At 45.8% G+C, this 18,563-nt stretch overlaps 1 protein-coding gene across 1 annotated transcript in view; it reads left to right on the forward strand.

The window, feature by feature from the left end:
* Adss (adenylosuccinate synthetase) overlaps positions 1-18,563 on the forward strand; it is a 45,654-nt gene that overhangs the window by 13,587 nt on the left and 13,504 nt on the right. Inside the window, exons 2-6 of the mRNA XM_077669626.1 lie at positions 4,491-4,593; positions 5,623-5,733; positions 6,175-6,232; positions 12,562-12,607; positions 13,732-13,793. Of these exons, the coding sequence (XP_077525752.1) occupies positions 4,491-4,593; positions 5,623-5,733; positions 6,175-6,232; positions 12,562-12,607; positions 13,732-13,793 (380 nt within the window). The remainder of the gene's footprint in view (positions 1-4,490; positions 4,594-5,622; positions 5,734-6,174; positions 6,233-12,561; positions 12,608-13,731; positions 13,794-18,563) is intronic.

The following is an 18,563-nucleotide window of genomic DNA, read 5'->3' on the forward strand; positions in this document are numbered from 1 at the left end:
CCTCTCGGGGAATTGTTTGTCAACTAGTGAAGTGCACTGTGTGTTTTTTTTTTTATCGTTGTAAACTAGGGCTTAGCTTTAGTGAAGTATCGCTAAGACTAACAGACGTTTACCTGTCCACTTGTATAAATTAGCATGGATTTAAAAACCAAAAACCAGCACTTTGCTGCTACAGCTGGAGCTCCAATAAAAAGCCTCTGAACCAACAGGTGACTCAGAGTGTTATTTAAGTGTTTAGTTTTATTCGAAGTATTTTATACTGAAGTAGCCCCACTAGCCAAGGCTGCAAGGATTCAGAGAAGAGGTGTTGTAAATTATTGTAATTGCTTTTTAGTTGTCGAATGTCTACCGCCCTCAAAACATTTTATGGCAACAAGTTCTAATTTGGGTTTGTTTCACAGCTTTTATAGCCGTCTTCTTTAACATTTGTTGGAGAGAAAGAATTTGGTGCTTTAGTTAATGGCTGTAGTCGATGCTGTCGGCAATGTGCACTAACAATAAACAGGAAGCAGTATCAGTTGTTGCTTAACGGTATTCCAGTCTAAGACTAAGGTTGTGTGTGTGTGTGTGCGTGAGAGAGAGAGAGAGAGAGAGAGAGAGATTTGTTTGGGAGAGGACTAGCAGATCTTGATTTGGAAGGATCTTTTACTGATATGTTTTGCAGGCGGATCATAAAGTCGAACGGTTTTCAGTAGTCCGGCATGGTTAGCAAGAGTCCGTGAGGCCAGGATAGCTTTTTTCACGCCGGCATTATTTTTCGGTGGCTCCCAAGCCACTGCGGCATTTCTGGGAATGAACGTGCCAACAAAATGGCTCATTATGCCCATGAAAGTGCCCAATTACCCCGCATCCTGTTATCGCGTCACACGTGCGCTGTGGAATATGCTGGAGTTTTCCAACACTTGCTCGAACCCGACCTGCAGCGCCACTTACCCATTAACAGGCCACACTTGGATTCCACCCTACTGTGCTGCTTGTGGATAGGAGTTGCTTTCACCAAAACTTACTTCTTTACTATCGGCATGGCTGACAGCCCTGCTTGTGACGTGTGTGCCACGGATGAAACAATAGCACACCTCTTGTGCCACTGTGCCCAGTTTGCAATGCAGAGGTGGTACCTGTCAACCGCACTCAGAAAGCTCAACAACCAGCCATTAACTGCGCAGACTATTTTGTCACAGGCATTGCACTTCGCAGTCCCAAAAGGCCACAGAAGCATTACTTCGTTTTTTAATGGCCACAGGCTTGTCTGAACGATTGTAGGGACATTGTGCACCATCTTTCATTCGTCATTTCGCTAGTTTACAAGTTCTGTTTTAGGCTTTACTATCGCCCATGGCTTTGTTTTGGTAGCTACCTTTACTTTTTCTTTTCTCGCTCCTCAAGCTCCACTCCTCGTCTTTTATATACCCTTTCTTTCTTTTTAAATCCCTCTCCCAATTCTCACGTGTAGGGTAGCCAAGCGGGCTGTTCTCTGGTTAATCTCCCTGCCTCTTATGGTCTGTCTTATCCTTCTTCCTTTCTGGGTTGAGCCATATTTATTCAGGGAGGGTGGTGACGTGTTGAGGTAGTAGTCCTGGTGGATGGAAGCGAGTTGCGAACAATCTTGGAGAATCTGGTGGACAGGGGGTCTACAGGGCATGCATAGTGGGCAGAAAAGTGGGGGAGTGGGGAATTCGGGGCAGGTCTGTTGTGTCGTTTCTTCCCCTATCGTTCGCACGAGCACCAGTGGTCTGTGATGTCAGGCATGGCCACCAAACCAGTTCGAGCTTTGAACACTTCTTGGGTTTATTTTGGGTAAATGAGTCAGGACTGAGTTGTAAGATCGGGATGGCATTGCCGGTGCCGTTTTTTTTTTTTTTTTGGCGGAATGCAACCTTTTGTGGTGTCGTTGGCTTATGACACTTCATAATGCAGTCTAATGCACGGCTTAGCGCGTGCGAATTGTGGGGCATGCGAAGGGATGCAGAGGTTGCACCGACGACCCCGAAGCCACTCAGTGTTGGTAGAAATGCCGGCCACTGTAATTTGGTTGAGTGAGCACGAAATAGTGTCAGTATGACAGAGCATGATATAGCGTCAGTAAGTTTCTCGAAGCTTTCCAAGAATATTTTTTAAAATTTATTATTTCGAAATTTCGCTGGCTAAAGGTGTAGATTTTGCGAATAAAATGCACTGTGGTGATGGTTACCGCTGGTTACCACTGCGTATGTCTATGGGCCTACGAGCGTTTGCGTGCTTGTTGCTTGTTGTGTTTGTTGCTGCGATAGTTATTCACGTAGCAAAGCTTCCAACTTTCGCTCAAAACAAACAGCATTCACAGCATGCATTGTGTGACTTCATTGTTTTAGTAATAAGCTTCTAGCGAGCTGTGCCAGCAGCGCTGCGATTGCCCTGAGGTTTTGAGATTAGGTGCATGGAGTCCGGTAGAATGAAACATCACCTAACAATTCTAAACCTTGAGTGGGCAAAAAAAAAGTGATAGAATAGCGTTAATAAATACCCGTCTTCGGTGCCATGCCAGCTTGTGTCAGTTCAAATTGCAAGGCGTGCTGCCTCTCTATTTCAAAGCGTGTTTTACTTTTGCCCATTGCCACCACACCCTTGGCTTTGTACTCCTGCATGCCGTCTTAACAAGGCATGAGAGACGAGGCCTTATGCCAATGACTTTGTTTGGAAATGTACATTTAGGATAACAGTAACGAGTTCCGGCGTTGCCTTACGCTAACGACTGCATTTGTAAATTTAAATCACAAGATAACTGTCACGGGTTTTGGAACTTGTAGTGAGCTGTGAAGTTACTCTACCTCTGGACCAAGGCTCAGACTTTGCTCACAAAAAGAACATTGCAGGCTCAGATGTCATTAGCGAGGGCAAAAATTTCGTAGGAACGCAATCCTTGTTTCCTTTCATTGGAAGACCTGTTATGTTCATTTATAAGCTTTGTGGTCTTGGCAAGCCACAATATATAAATATTTTGGCTTGCCACAATGTCTAATATATAAATTATATATATTAGATTATGTCTAATATTAAATATCTAATTTATATCAAATATTTAAATGTGGAGGTGGGAGGATTTGTCTGATAATGCACCCTTTGCTTTCGCTGACTTAGCCCATTGTACACTGTTTGATGCTCTTGTGATATACACACTGGCTGTCTCTACTTGGTCAACAGCTACAAAGGTTAGCATGACTGCTGTTGACACGTGAAAAGAAGCGCAGTTGCTGCTGGATGCTTACAGAACAAAGCTTTCAATTTTTGGCATTCTATTTTTGTGGCTTCGTTCATGGTGAAAAGAAATGTGCACTTAACTTGCCTTTGGGGCCTTTTGTTGAATGTTTAGGGGGCCATGAATATGAAATATAAGATTTTCATTAATAAGGCTGCCTTGTCCCAGTGACAATAATACTACTCTTTTATGGCAAACTTCAGACAAATAACAGCTAATAGCTATATTAAAGAAAACATTTCCAGCAGTGGCGACTTTCTAGCCACTTTCCGATACTTCTCAATGATGTCGTGGAATTTTGTTTGTGGTTCGCAGTCGCTCGTCTGAACCGCAGCCGAGAAACATGACTGGGCAATTGCAGTGCGGTCGCTAGTTCTGTTCCATCACGTCACTTGAACGCTAACCCGCATTTAAAACACTGATAACGGTGTTTGTATTGGTGGCCCATATTACATTACTCCTGCTCATATTTTGTCGCTGCGGTGCGAAACTCGAACGCTTTTCAACATTTCTCGTGTTTTGTTTAAAGAAGTGTCTTTTCTGGCTGGAATGGGGCTGAGTGGGTAGCCACAGGCTAGCTCTTTCAAATTGGACGAAGCTGTAGTTTGTACTGACGGGCCCTTTAAATTGGCCTCGAGTCATCTGCTTGTCTCGTAGGCCTAAGGCGCCTCTGGCACACGTCACACTTCTCGTGTTTTAAATTTCTGCGTTCTAACTGAAATTGCAGGAACAGACCTTCTTAGCAAACTTATGAGCAATCTATTTGTGGCACATAGCGTAATGAGAGAGAGAGAGAGAGAGAGAGAGAGAGAGAGAGAGAGAGAGAGAGAGAGAGAGAGAGAGAGAGAGAGAGAGAGAGAGAGAGAGAGAGAGAGAGAGAGAGAGAGAGAGAGAGAGAGAGAGAGAGAGAGAGAGAGAGAGAGAGAGAGAGAGAGAGAGAGAGAGAGAGAGAGAGAGAGATGTTAACAGACCACCTTTGCAAACTTACAAGCAATCTATTTGTGGTGCGTAGCTTAATGAGAGAGAGAGAGATGTTGTGAAGTGTTTTTTACTGAGTTGTAGTAAACTAGATGGGCTCACACTGAGTTTCAGTGAATAAGTGATGAGGTATTGGGAAAGAAAACGGTCAGTGAGGGAAGGGGGCGGGGGTGCGCTTGCAAGTGGAGGTGCAGAGGGGTGCAGACGTTTGATGAGCCGTTTCTTGGTCCACGTGCCGTCATGGGCAGCGGTGGAACGGGTGTTGTCTTCTTTGCAGGGGGGGAACAATGCGGGCCACACGGTCATCGTGGACAGTGCCTGCTACGACTTCCACCTCCTTCCCAGCGGGCTGACCAACACCAAGTGCACGGCGGTCATCGGTGAGTGACGCAGGCTTTGAGCCTGGTAATTCTAACTTGCTTTAAAATGCCAGCTACCCAGGCTTAGAAAGGTTATATAGGCTTAGTGACTGTTGCATTGTAACTATGTTAATCTGTCGTAACGAAATTCCTTCCGCTGTATGACTTGTTCCAGCATGTTTTGAAACACTCAAAGATTTTAAAGCGAAGCTGTTTATTCATGCGGGAGCTCCTCGGAGGGCTGCCTCCCCCAGAAAGTGACCACGAACAGGAATTGTAGTATAGAAAGACGGCATGACGAGAAAGTTTTGCACCATGAGGTGTTTCGTAGCGTGAGCTTAAACTTGGCTATAGCAAGAGGGGCCGTCCACGCCAGTACACTACAGATTAAAGAAGGGGAAAAATGCTGCTGAACTCGAGTACAGGTGAGCAGTGAAAGCCGTTATTGTCATTGATGCTTCCATTACACATGGTGCGAATTTCAAAATTCTGAAATATGCGAAAGTTGAAGAGTGTGAAAAGGAACAACACACACACACACTGCACATTGTAGCAGAATCCCAAGCTACCGAAAGAGTGTGAATAAAAAACTTTCTTGCAGTTAGCTGACAGGGTTATTAGCAAAGCCATGATCACATGCAAGGTTGTTGTCACCCTGCAATTTCATTGCAGAACAGTGCAGGAAAAATAGAAATGCGACTACATTTCAGATATCCTGTGGCTGATGACTCCATTAGTAAGTGAGAGGAGGGGGACTTGTTTTTAATTACTCTGCTTACATGTGGGAACTGTTGTTACGGTATACGGTATGGTACAGTGTACGGCAGAGCGTACGGTACCCCGTACCATACACCGACTGCTCATTGCACTCAGTGTATGAGAAAAGGGTTTGGGGTTACAAGGTTTATGGAATTATTGGAGGAAGAAGAATAAAAAAACATTTGTTGGAGCGATAAAAAGAAGAAAAAGGTGCTTTTCAAATTTGTGGATCTTTTGTATATTTTTGTTGAGCGGTGTTCTGAAGAGTGCTTGTGCCTCTTCCGAATGCAGGCAATGGCGTGGTCATCAACGTTCCGCAGCTCTTTGAGGAGATCAAGGCCAATGAGGAGAAGGGTCTGGACATTCTCTCCCGGCTTCTCATCTCAGACCGGTCCCACATAGGTGAGTGGTGGCTTTTCTTTTCCTTCCAGAATTTGAAATATTGCTTTGTTGCATTCACCAATGATTTCATGGACTCCCATGAAAGAAAGGAACGACACTCTCATAACACTTAACAAAGCGAAGACACCATGTGAATTACATGATTAATCTTTAGCTCTTGAGCTGTAGGATTATTCCCATTATGGTTGCATCATCAGTGGCCCAATTGTGTGTTAGATGTATTGCACTGAACAGACTCTCTGGGTATGGACTTCTGGCCAGTATTACTAGTTTCCATGATCTGTGACGGCTTCTTAGCAAAGAAGGTGGCATTTCGTGTGCGTCCTTTGCTTTTTGTGGCAATGTTTTCGTCACCTGCAACTCTTTCTGGACACAAAGTTGAGATTCCGTATACATAGTAGTGCAAGCTGTAATGGGCAAGCTTGTTTTGTTTCTCCGCAGTCTTCGACTTTCACCAAGCTGTGGACGGCCTTCAAGAGATCGAGAAGGGCTCCAAGAGGTAAGTTGTGCGTTTGCTCAGGGTGGAAGCATTCAAGTCGTTCTACGTTGTAGTTTGCTGCGAGAAGCTTCGTGGGGGAACAAGAAAAAAAAAAAGAGAGAGAGAAGCAAAAACCTGTAGGTCAGCTTCGGTGCCTGCGGAGGACACGAACTGAGAAGATGGAGGCTTAGTCTTCGCTTCTTAAAACTGTTGACAGCACAGACTGAGAACATTAAGGTTCGCTAATACCGTATTTTCTCGATTCTAACACGCCCCCGATTGTCACGCGCAGGAAAGTTTTGTGTGAAAATTTCCAAAGAAAAGATTGTTTTGATTGGATTGAGTTGTATTTTTGAATGCGTTAAAGTGCATGGACATGCTGCTGGCCGCTTAGAAGGCGATTTCGGCTTGGAGCCCGATCGTAACGCGCACACAAACTTGAAGGTTACTTTTAGCAAAAAAGAGGCGCGCTAGAATCGTGCAAATACAGTACTCACTAATTCAAGGGTTGCACATGTCAGAGGCAGGTGAAAGGTGCAAGGCCAGTTGTGTAACCGCTGAGCAGTGGTTCATGTGGTGAGGGTTCGATTGAAACTCTCTCAGAGATTATTCGTGGTCTTGCTCTCTGTCTACCATGAACACACCAATTAACCCACGGCCCTCAGTCTCCAGCGGCTGCGAAGCAACTGACCGCGGTGGCGGTCAGACCTGTGACGCAGCAGAGGGTGCTAAGAATCCCTGGATCCGAACAGGCCGCCAATGGAATCTGAACCTGGCAACGTTTAACGCGCGAACCTTATCTAGCGAAGCAAGTCTCGAGGTGTTGTTCGAGGAATTAGAGTGCATTAAATGGGATGTAATAGGGCTTAGCGAGGTTAGGAGGGCAGGCGAAGCCTTTACGGTGCTGACAAATGGACACGTCCTATGTTACCGTGGTCTAGAGGACAGAAGAGAACTGGGAGTAGGATTTCTAGTCAATAAAAGCATAGCTGGCAACATAGAATACTATAGCATTAACGAAAGGGCAGCAGGTCTTGTAATTAGGCTAAATAAGAGGTACAAGCTCAAGGTGGTGCAGGGCTATGCGCCCACATCCAGCCACGACGACCAAATAGTGGAACGCTTCTATGAAGATGTGGAATCGGCAATGGCTAAAGTAAAAACACAGTATACCGTAGTTATGGGGGACTTCAATGCTAAAGTAGGCAAGAATCAGGCTGGAGACAAGGCAGTTGGGAACTATGGTCTGGGCTGTAGAATTAGCAGGGGGGACCTACTAGTTGAGTTTTCAGAACGGAATAACCTATGCATAATGAATACCTTCTTCTGTAAACGGGAGAGTCGGAAGTGGACCTGGAGGAGCCCGAATGGGGAGCACAAAAATGAAATAGACTTCATATTATGTGATAACCCTGGCGTCGTGCAGGATGTGGAAGTGCTCAGAAAGGTAAGGTGTAGTGACCGCCGTATGGTAAGATCTCGAATTACGCTAGATTTGAGGAGGGACCGCAACAAGCTAGTACGAAAGAAGCCGATAAATGAGCCAACAGTAAGACGCAAAGTCGAAGAATTCAGGATCACGTTGCAGAACCGATATTCCGCTCTTAAAGGGGTCCTGAAATGCCTTCCGCCGATGCATGGTTGTACATGTAACCAAATAAAGCAATGTATTAGCAATCTCCTCCTGCAAGAATTTTGTTAAAGCGATGAGTATTAGCTGAGAAATCGTAAATCAAAAACCGCGAATTATCGTCGCGCCGTATTTCCTCCTCCTTTCAACTGTTTCTTCGCTGTTGGCCTCCCCTCCCATGATGCTCCGCTCCTCAGCGGTGACGTACTTCCGCTATTGCGCTCCCACAGACTGCCGTCTGCTACGGGCCAGCTCTTTCGGCTTTTTCATCTCTGTAGACACCATGGAGACAGGCTGGAAAAGCGAACGAATGACCTGGCCGCATGTGTGCGGCCTGGCCGTGCCCTTTCGCGGTGTAAGTAGCTGCAGGGCTGCAGTTGGTATCGGCGGCGAACTCGCAGCCGCGTGGGGAGAATCGTGCGCTCGTTCCCTTTGGTGCACCGCGCACTGTTTATCCAAAAAGCGCGGTCTCAGATGTGGCCCCGCTGGTGCCGGGTGTTATTTTGCGGTGGTTGTAATTCCTACTACCGGCGGCATGTGAAAAGACATTTTCAACCGACACAGAACCCGTGCACAAAACGCGCCGGATCGGATCGCTTTATCAGCGCCGATGAACGTGAAGGCGAAGAGCAAACCAACGCTGCACTCGATCAGCGAGAACCCGTGTTCTGACAAGCTGCACCCATGTGTTGCATTCAACACTGACGGGAAAGCGTTTGTTTGCACTTGTTTGGATAGTCGTAAAATGTCCAAACACTCCGGCACTCCGCTAGCAGATCAGCCGGCGAGACATTTCGGAAAACATTTGACAGATGGCGCCGTATGCGTTAGTGTGTCGCTACGCAAAACTGATGAGACGCTCTACTAAAACTCCCATCGCGGTGTCACGTAGCGGAACGCAAAAATTTAGCGTTTAGCGTATGCAAAGGCCACAAACGCTGTACTAAAACTCTATTAGCAGCAAAATAGCGTGCGTATGTGAAACCGCTTGCGTTTACAAAGCTGCACGCCGAGCGCGTACGTTTCAAACCTAGTGACATCGTTTAAATACACTGACAAGCACAGTGTAACGTAGTCAGATATCAACCGTATGCTCAGGCGACAAGCAAGAGCTTGTTTTTATGTGGGGCGGAGATTGCGCATAAATGCCCGTTCGCACTTGCGACGAAAGCGAGTGAGAGCAGCAGGAATTCCGTCGCTTTGTCGCGCGACGATCGTTTTTGTCGAATGGTCGGGACAAAGTTTGGTTGCGCGACAGAATTCCCGTCGCTTTCGCTCGCTTTCGTCGCAAGCGGGAATGGAAAGTTCTGCCGCTGCCGACTGCTACGCAGCTCGGAGGTAACCGCGCGATCTGCTCGGGCCGGATGAACGCGCACACTCCCGCACGGCAGCGCCCCAAGCGGCAGACGGCCGCGTACATCGCTCCCGGCTCCCGCCTGGAGCCCGCCTTCGGCACACTAGCCAGTATATTTCAGGCACTATAATGGAGGAAAGATTTTTTTGCTTCCGATGAACCTAGTTCTTTGCCCCTGTGTTTTTAAATACGTGAAGTGGTTAGCACGTCGTCCTCACGCAGCTCTGTATCGTCGTAGCATCGCTGATTGTCCGAACGAAGCTTGCAGCTAAGCCAATGCAGCGACCGAAGCTGTGTGTGTGTGTGTGCATCGCCTCCTGTGTGTTGTGGACGCGTTCGTTTCGCGATGAAATGCGACATTGTACTTCTGCGGGTGGATAGTGCTTCCCATGGTCTGGATTATCTTTCTCGAACGACGTACCACTCAACCTCGCATGGGGTATGTGCAGTGTGCCTGGCTAAAAGCCTTCTCGCTTGCGCGCCAGAGTTGTGACTTGCTGCTCGTCCCCGCAAACCGGGTGTGAGGTGAGTGCCGTATTTACGACGGGCAGGAGGAGGCAACTCATCGTCTGTCAATCGCGGTTCAGACTTGCAACGCATGTTGTGACGTTGCGTTCGTTCGAAACGCATCTCTGGATTGTTTTGAAGTTGAATAAAATGTACGCGTCAAACCCGGGCATTCGGCTCAGGGCGTTCTCTGCTATTGCACCAAAGAAGTGCCACGGGACTTTCTTTATGGTACGTACTCACGTAAGATAAAATCCACGTCGTGTTATGGCCGTGTTGCATTCAATACAAACGGTTAAGCGTTTGTTTACACTTGTTTCGTTTGTCGTAAAATGTCAAAGCACTCCGGCACTCCGCTGGTAGATCAGCCGGCGAGCCGACGCTGAGCAGACGACTCATCTCTTTGCCGGAAGTGCGTGAAAAAGCCGCCCAATAGCAGGATGTCTAGCTCATGACGAACATCTGGGAATCGATGATGTAGACATGTGAAGATGGCGGCGTCCAAAAACACGAAGGAAAGGGTGAGAAAAAAGCGACAAACTTTGCAACAAAAGTGTGAACTTTCCGCTGCGCGTAAAAGAGTAATACTTGGCACAGGTGACGTTGGCGACCCAATCTAGCGATTGCACTAGTTCATTTAGTGTGCTCAAAATGCCTTTCAGGGCCCCTTTAACGAGGAAGCCGAGCTTACGACACAGGAAGCCAGCGACAACCTTACACGCATTATCACGGAGTGTGCAGTAGAAGTCGGGGGCACTATGGCTAGACAGGATACTGGTAAAATTTCACAGGAGACGAAAGATCTAATCAGGAAACGGCAAACCATGAAAATCTCTACCGCAGCTGACAGAATAGAACTAGCGGAGCTCTCGAAGTTAATCAATAAGCGTAAGACAGCTGACATACGGAAGTATAATATGGAGAGGATCGAATACGCTGTAAAGAACGGAGGTAGCCTGAAAGCAGTGAAGAGACGTTTTGGCGTGGGGAAAAATCAGATGTATGCACTTAAGGATAAGCAAGGCAATGTCATCACAAATAGGGATAAAATAGTCACAGTGGCCGAGGAGTTCTATAGGGATCTGTACAGTAGCCGGGACATCCAGAATAATGCCGAATGAGACAGTAGTTCAGAGGAGATAGACATCCCACCAGTAACGACCGAAGAAGTAAGGAAGGCTTTGAAAGAAATGAAAGGGGGCAAAGCACCTGGTGAGGATCAGATAACAGCAGACCTCTTGAAGGATGGCGGAGAAATTGTACTTGAAAAACTGGCAAACCTGTATACGCAATGCCTAATGACCGCAATGGTACCGGAATCTTGGAAGAACGCGAACATCGTCCTAATCCGTAAGAAAGGCTACATGAAGCACTTGAAAAATTACAGGCCGATCAGCTTACTGTCAGTCGTCTACAAGGTATTTACCAAGGTAATCGCTAACCGAATTTCTGCAACCTTAGATTTCAGTCATCCTAAAGAACAAGCAGGGTTCCGTAAAGGTTATTCAACAATGGACCATATTGACACGATCAATCAGGTGATAGAGAAGTGCGCTGAGTATACTGAACCCCTATATATAGCCTTCATAGATTATGAAAAAGCATTTGACTCGGTCAAAACCCTAGCAGTCATTCAGGCATTACGGAACCAGGGGGTAGATGAGCATTATGTAAGAATACTAGAGGATATCTACAATGGGTCTACAGCTACCATCATCCTCCACAGGGAGAGCAGTAAAATACCTATAAGGAAGGGTGTCAGACAAGGAGACACAATCTCTCCAATGTTATTCACAGCATGCTTACAAGAAGTATTCAGAACGTTGGATTGGGAACAGGTGGGAGTAAGGGTTAATGGAGAATACCTCAGTAACCTCAGATTTGCTGATGACGTTGCCTTGCTAAGTAGGTAACTCGGGGGACGAATTGCAAAGCATGCTTTCCGCACTGGGCGAACAGAGTAGAACCGTGGGCCTGAAAATTAATATGCAGAAAACTAAAGTAATGATCAATAACCCCGGGACAGCACAGCGGTTTGAGATAGGTGGCGAGGCAGTGGAAGTGGTAAGCGAATATATCTACTTAGGCCAAGTGGTGACCCCAGGTTCCAACCATGAGGCAGAGATAATAGAAGGATCAGAATGGGGTGGGGTGCATATGGCAGACATTCTCAGATAATGAATAGCAGCCTACCATTGTCGCTGAAGAAGAAAGTGTATGACAGCTGCATCTTACTGGTACTCACCTACGGAGCAGAAACTTTTAGGCTCACTAAGAGGGTTCAACTTAAATTGAGAACGACTCAGCGGGCAATGGAGCGGAAAATGATAGGTGTAACATTAAGGGACAAGAAGAGAGTGGAGTGGGTCAGGGAGCAAACTGGTGTTAAAGACATATTAGTAGAAATTAAGAAGAAGAAATGGACGTGGGCAGGGCATGTAATGGGAAGGCAAGATAACCGTTGGTCATTAAGGGTAACAGAGTGAATCCCTAGAGAAGGGAAGCGTTGCAGGGGGCGGCAGAAAGTTAGATGATCAGATGAGATCAAGAAGTTTGCGGGGATGAATTGGTACCAGTTGGCACAGGACCGAGGTAATTGAAGAATAATGGGAGAGGCCTTTGCCCTGCAGTGGGCATAGATAGGCTGGTGGTGGTGATGGTGATGATGATGCTCTCACTCGCAAGGGAAAAATTGCTCCGTTCTACGTCGTAAAAATACGGCTTTAGGTTCAACTCTACTTTGAAAACTCCTCTCATAATATGATTGGGAAGGCTATTCACATGGACAGTTAGTGTTTTGTAGTGTGATGGTGTGTTTCTTACCCCTTTTCTTTGTTTCTTTATTTATTTTTCTTTCAGTCTGGGCACCACAAAGAAGGGTATTGGTCCGACCTATGCCTGCAAAGTAAGTGGCAGAAGCACGAAGTCTTGCTCAAAGCCGAATTTCGGCTGCTTTTTGTTTTTTTTTTTCTTCTTTCAAACAAGGCCGACAACAACAAAGGCATGTGTGCGCGATGCTTGGCGTGCACTGATGGGTGTTCACAACGATTTCTCTTCCCTTCACTTGTGGAATACCTTGTTGCCTAGGCAGCCTGTCTTGCTTTAACGTGTTGAGTCCTGGTTTTGGCTGCGACCACTATAAGTGTGCGAGAGAAAGTTCTTTTTCAGGGCAAGTTGAATTTCTCTGACATCATACACAGGGCGGTCTTCTGTGTCTGATGTCTTGCTTGAAACGCATTTTAATGCCTCATATGCTTTTCAACAAACTTGCACAAAAGCATCAAAGCTGGCATTTTTTTTTTTATATATACAGCTTGTTAGAGGATCATAATATAGTGGCCATGCTAAGTAAAAAATTTCCCCATTCTTCAAATATGTTAACTTAAACTTGTCTTGAGAGCGGTGGAAAAAGTAAGGTGACACAACCGAAAAATTGCGGTATGTTACGTCTTTGCATATATATATATATATATGTATATATATATATATATATATTTATTCTTTAACGTCAATTTGCTTTTGGCAATTACACTGCTTTGGAAAATTTATGAAGACTAGGAGGATTTATCAGTGTTTACAGGTATTGTCTTGATCATAAATGCTCCCGTGTTTTGGTGTTTTTTTTTTTATTAAATTGCCTAAATAAGCCCTGAGAGAAAATGTTACTGATGGTTTTTACTTGAACGCCTTACATTATTTTAAAGTAGGGTGATATAAACACCTTTTCCTATTCAAATAGCACATTTCTTTGTCTGCAAGCCCCTTTTGGGTGTAAATGAGTGGTAACCCTATAAAAATATGAATTTAAAAAAAGTATGGTTACCCTCACACTAAAGCAGGTCAAAGTTAACGCAATATTACGCAAACTAAAACGTCCGAAAATTTCTAGAATTTCTGTGTTCCGTTGAGTTTCGTTGACTGTTCTGCCGCCGCTTAGTGGGCTGTGTGCTGGCTTCATTAGCAGCAAATCTGTGCTTTGCCACAACTGAAACTTTACTGATGACTGAATCTCCCCCTTCTCACATGCAGGCTTCGAGGACGGGTCTCAGAATGGCTGATCTAGTCAGCGACTTTGCTGTGTTCGAGCAAAGGTGAGATCCCTGCACTTCTCAACGTGCCTGACAGATATCGTCTGCTCTCGTGTGTTGCACTGTAAGCAGGCTTGACAGTTAGAAGAGGGTTTGCGGGCAGTTTGGTTCTGTTAGTTAGCAGCCCGTTGTTAGGGGCAACAGCTATTTACGAAGATATGGCTCTTAAAGGTGTTGTGCCACCAAATTTGTTGCTTGTGCATTCTTTGTTGCAAACGTTCATATTTCATTAGAAAGCATGATACATGCTCTCACATCCACATATTCTGAGTAAAAAATTAATTATCGCACGATTCATGTGAACAGGATTCGGTTTTCGGTTTTCTGGGCGCCGATTCAAGCAGTGACGTCACAGCGTTGCGCCATAGCCTCCTTTAGTAGGTTATATAGGAGGCTATGGTTGCGCGGACGCTCTGCACGCGTGTCTACCATGCGGCGCTGCGGTACGTTGCGACTTTACTGCGGCGTCTGCTCCCCCACATCGTGCTTCACCACGGAAGTAAACACGCCGACTCGTCACGTCAAGCCGCGACAGCTGCGACACAGATTCTTTGTCTGCATTTTCGGATGCAGACAATGAAAACCATGGATATGCAAACCATAAAACTGCAAAAAAAAAACCGCTAAAAAAAAAAGAAAAGTTACCCTCCCCGCGAATCGAACTCGCAACGTTGACCGGGCGGGCGCGACGCGCGAAACCACTGAGCCACCGAACAACCGATTTGCCAATGCGATATAGCAGGTGTACTAGATGGAGGCCCATCCTTGGAGTCGCACGTCGGTGTTTACTAGCTAGTTTACAGAATCCTGACTTGTAAACTCAAATTTCTTAAATAGCGCTTGCGCAGCAAGGTTTTGCGATGCCCCCGCAACAGCTTATCGCCATCAACTCTGCTATTTTGCGAAAACGCTCGCAAAAATAAGTGTGCCCGGCTGCGACTGCCGATTTTGGATAGTGCTTGCCGTACTTTGGTTTTATGTTTACGTTAAAACCTTTTCCGATACTGATCTCTTATACCCAAATTACCCTACGTAACTCTTCTTCTGCACGAAACTATTTTCTACAGGCGAGCAGATCGCACACGCATTCCGGGGGTAGCGGCGTTTGCCGAAGAGCACGGCCGAAGCGTCGAACGCCAAAATACGGATCGCATTAGCGCTAGTGTTGAGTTGTATGGGCTTCATTGAACTTACTGAGTTTATTACACTCCAGAAACTAACAAAATAAAGCCGCGTTCATTGCGGCACGAATGTTGTCGGGGCGCAGTTTCTCTCGGTCGATTCCTGACGACGCGTCGGGCGACCAGTCAGGCGACCGGTTTTGTTGGCGTCTTCGGTCGAGCGAGTCAGTCACACTACGGCGACTTTCCTTCGGCCGACGTGTATCTGTCGCCGTCGGCGTAGTGTGACAAACGCGTCTGGATATTCGGCAGTTGGCCGATGGTTTGGCGACTCGTCGGCGTCGCGTCGTCGTCGCCGTCGTGTCGGCATAGTGTGTCTGATACGACCAAGCGACCAAACAAACTGTGGTAACTGAGTTCACGTTTCACGTCGCTCGAGTCGCTAGTGTTGTATGACGTCACAAACTTTGCTGCGCTGGCAATTCACTGACGTCATGGTTAGTGGCGCTAGCGATGGGTCCCGATTTCCAGAAGAGCATTTAGGTAATTTTTAGAAGCGAATTAAAATATATATTAAGCGCTTGCTGTTACAAGCACTTCGTGTTGAGGGTCGTTGATGCAGAGGAAGCCTACAGCAGGCTTTTACAGAGTTAAAATTTGGTGGCACAACACCTTTAAAACAACTTGTTTTATTTGCAAGCAATCTCTGTCAGTCAAGAACTTGTTTAGTCAGGCAAGAACTTGTCAGTCTTGCTGCTGTCAAATATGCCATTATTTTTTGCGTCAGTCAAGATAATTCGAGATAATTATCCAAGATAATAAGATAGCCAGGTAATTAGAGATAATTAGCCATTTTTGGAGAAACAATCGACAAACAGAGTTAGTCATGAAACTGGAATCTTTACCCTGGTGAATACAATAAGAGGAGCAGTTATTTGATTCACTGCTTGAAACTAATTTTACAGCTCGTTAACACTTGGTGGCACCAGTGGCAAAAAACCGTTTCGAACGCCCATTTCAAACACCAAAGTTTATTCATCTGTAAAATAAGTTCCGAGCGATGCATCAAAAAGCCGCTTCCTTATAGCAGTCACCAGGGGTTCATAGTATCGGAAAACATAAAGATTCCAGTTTTATGATTTGTGCTGTTTTGTGTATTGTTCCTCCAAAAATTACTAATCTTCAATTTATGAAATCATTTGCCTACTCAAGAAATAATGGCATATTTGAAATCAGGGGGAAGAAAGCAGCAAGGCTGGCAGGTTTCACAGGGTTTACTGGAAAATTAAAAGAAGTTGTTTTAAGAGCCATGTCCCTTCAGTTTAGCGTCACTACACTTGAGCAAAGAAATAGCTAGAGCCTATTAGAATAGCACAGAATGGTAATTATTTCAGCTAATGATATGATGCCAAGTTTTACGTTGTAGCTGTAGCATTCAGTTGACTTTGACGGGCCATCGAAGTAGTTCAGGCAGAACACGACAAGGAGCTTTCGGCTGTTATGCTTTCTGCCTTCTAACAGTCCAAGGATTCCCTCTCTGAAGACCTTATTCAGCGGCACACCAGTTCTTTCTTTAAACAGACGCTGAAGATGGATTTCTCGAAGCATTGTTTTTGGCAACATAGTTTAGCTAAACCACACTGTATGTATAAAGGTTTTAAGTCATGACGGGGTGCTCAAGCAGTGCCCTGCACAGTGTGCAAGCAATGCACACTTGGATGTATGGTGCTTTGTGTTTTTAACCATGAGGGCACAATTTTCGCTTGTGGCGAAGGATAGCACCTAGCGAATAGTAGTGCGCGAACATCGTGTGTACACTTTCTGTTGGCAAACAGAGGTTTTATCTCCTAGGTCTTTGTTACCTGGCAAGTCCAGCTCGGTTTTGTCCTTACTTTACAACAAATGAAAAGCGCGGGACGTTGGTTTGTTCCAAAAGCTCGGGAAACTCCCTGGCACTCTTTACAACACTGACTAATGCAGCAATATCACAGTGGTTTTTAATGTGGCTCAATGCCTCCTCAGCCTTCCAGTTTGACGTCGCACCTCATTATTATTGAATTTGTTGAGGACATCCCTACTTACAATTATTTAGCACGGTTTTTAGAACTTCTGCGCGCGAAATCGCCGCAAACCGTCGCAAAAATTGTAGTGAAAGGAAAAGGGCGCCTTTTTTAGCGCACTTCCTCCCCCCCACCCCCCCCCCACCCCCCCCCCCCCCCACACAACACACACACACACACACACACGGTAGAACGTGCGATAGTTGGTCAGGAAAGGCTCGGAACTTTGGCTTCAAGCACTCTAAACTCTTAAATGGACTCAAGAATGTTTATAGCTTTCCTTAGTGTCACCTTTAATGGGGTCTTCTTGGTGACACGAGCGTCTTTGTGCTGACTGCGCGGCACTTAAGCTGATAGCACCGGCGCGTGCCTGTATTCTATGGAGGAAGTGGACATCGTGCGGCAGTTGCTCAGCCGTCGCGCCCGTTATCTCGCTACAACTGGAGTGCTTGCTGATAAGGCATTGTTTTGCACACTGGCTTTTGGGTCACCAAGGCATGAATAGGGCACTCTTACCTTCTTGCGTAGTGTTTGTTTTTATGTGAGAAGCATCGGTACTTGGTTCGCAATAAAAACAGATTTCTAACGGGCAAGTGAGGGTTCGCCTGGATTTAGTTGCTGTAATGTGTGACTAAACCTTTTTAAGTGCAGAGAATTATAGGAGCTCGCCTTGTCGTCGTAGCTCGCTCGCTGGTCCTAAGTAAAGCCAACACGGGCGTTTCGTCGTAGTAGCTGTCGTCACGGCGTAACCCAGAGGCTTTGAAAGCCAAGTGGTTTATATAGTCGCAAGTGTTCGAAAACTCCTGCCACCGCTGGCGCTTGTCATACATCCCCCCATTGCTTAGCCGCAAAGAAAACTGTAGGTGCATTGAGGGCAAAACATACGTAATTAACCGGCAGCGCCCGAGTTCATATAGTTGGGAACGCTCGTTGGGTTGGTTTTTACGACACTAAGCGAAAAAAAGTGGCAGTGCAACGCTGGTACGTGCGGGAGGAAAAAGCAAGCACAAAAAGAACGAACTTTCGCTGGCGCAGTTTCAGGCCGGGCACTGAAGCACTGCGAAGGCGGGAAATTGGAATTGCATTGGATGGTAGCAGTGAGCGGATAACGGCACCATAGGCCATTATGGCGAATCACTGCTCTGCACTTCTGACAGCTTTCACATTGAATGAAACGGCTTTAATCTTTTTTTTGCACTGCATTTACTAAGCCCCTTTTCGTATGTCCAGGATTTTATAATCAAAGAGTGACTCTCCGTTCACAGTTACGCAGGCTTTCAGTGGCAGCAAACCACAGCCTTTTCGTATAGTATTAGTTCAAATCGGATTATAGGGTATTTGCATTATCTTAGTGTGGGAAAATTGTTGCTTTGAAACACTAATGGCAACTCAAGCAAAGTAGGTTTTTTTAACTAGCTTTGGTTGTAACAGCAATTGGTTTAAGTTAACCCTTTGAGGATCGAATTTTTTTCCCCCAAATGCAACCCTCCAGGGTCGATTTTTGTTATTGCTGATTTAAATTCTTCGGATGAATCTATTTCGAGGAAAAATTATCGTAATTTTATTAGGGTGACCATAAAGTGACAAAAAAA

The sequence above is a fragment of the Haemaphysalis longicornis genome, unplaced genomic scaffold, assembly GCF_048455015.1.
Source record: "Haemaphysalis longicornis isolate Haplotype H1 unplaced genomic scaffold, Haemaphysalis longicornis Haplotype H1 scaffold_444, whole genome shotgun sequence".
Taxonomy (NCBI): domain Eukaryota; kingdom Metazoa; phylum Arthropoda; class Arachnida; order Ixodida; family Ixodidae; genus Haemaphysalis; species Haemaphysalis longicornis.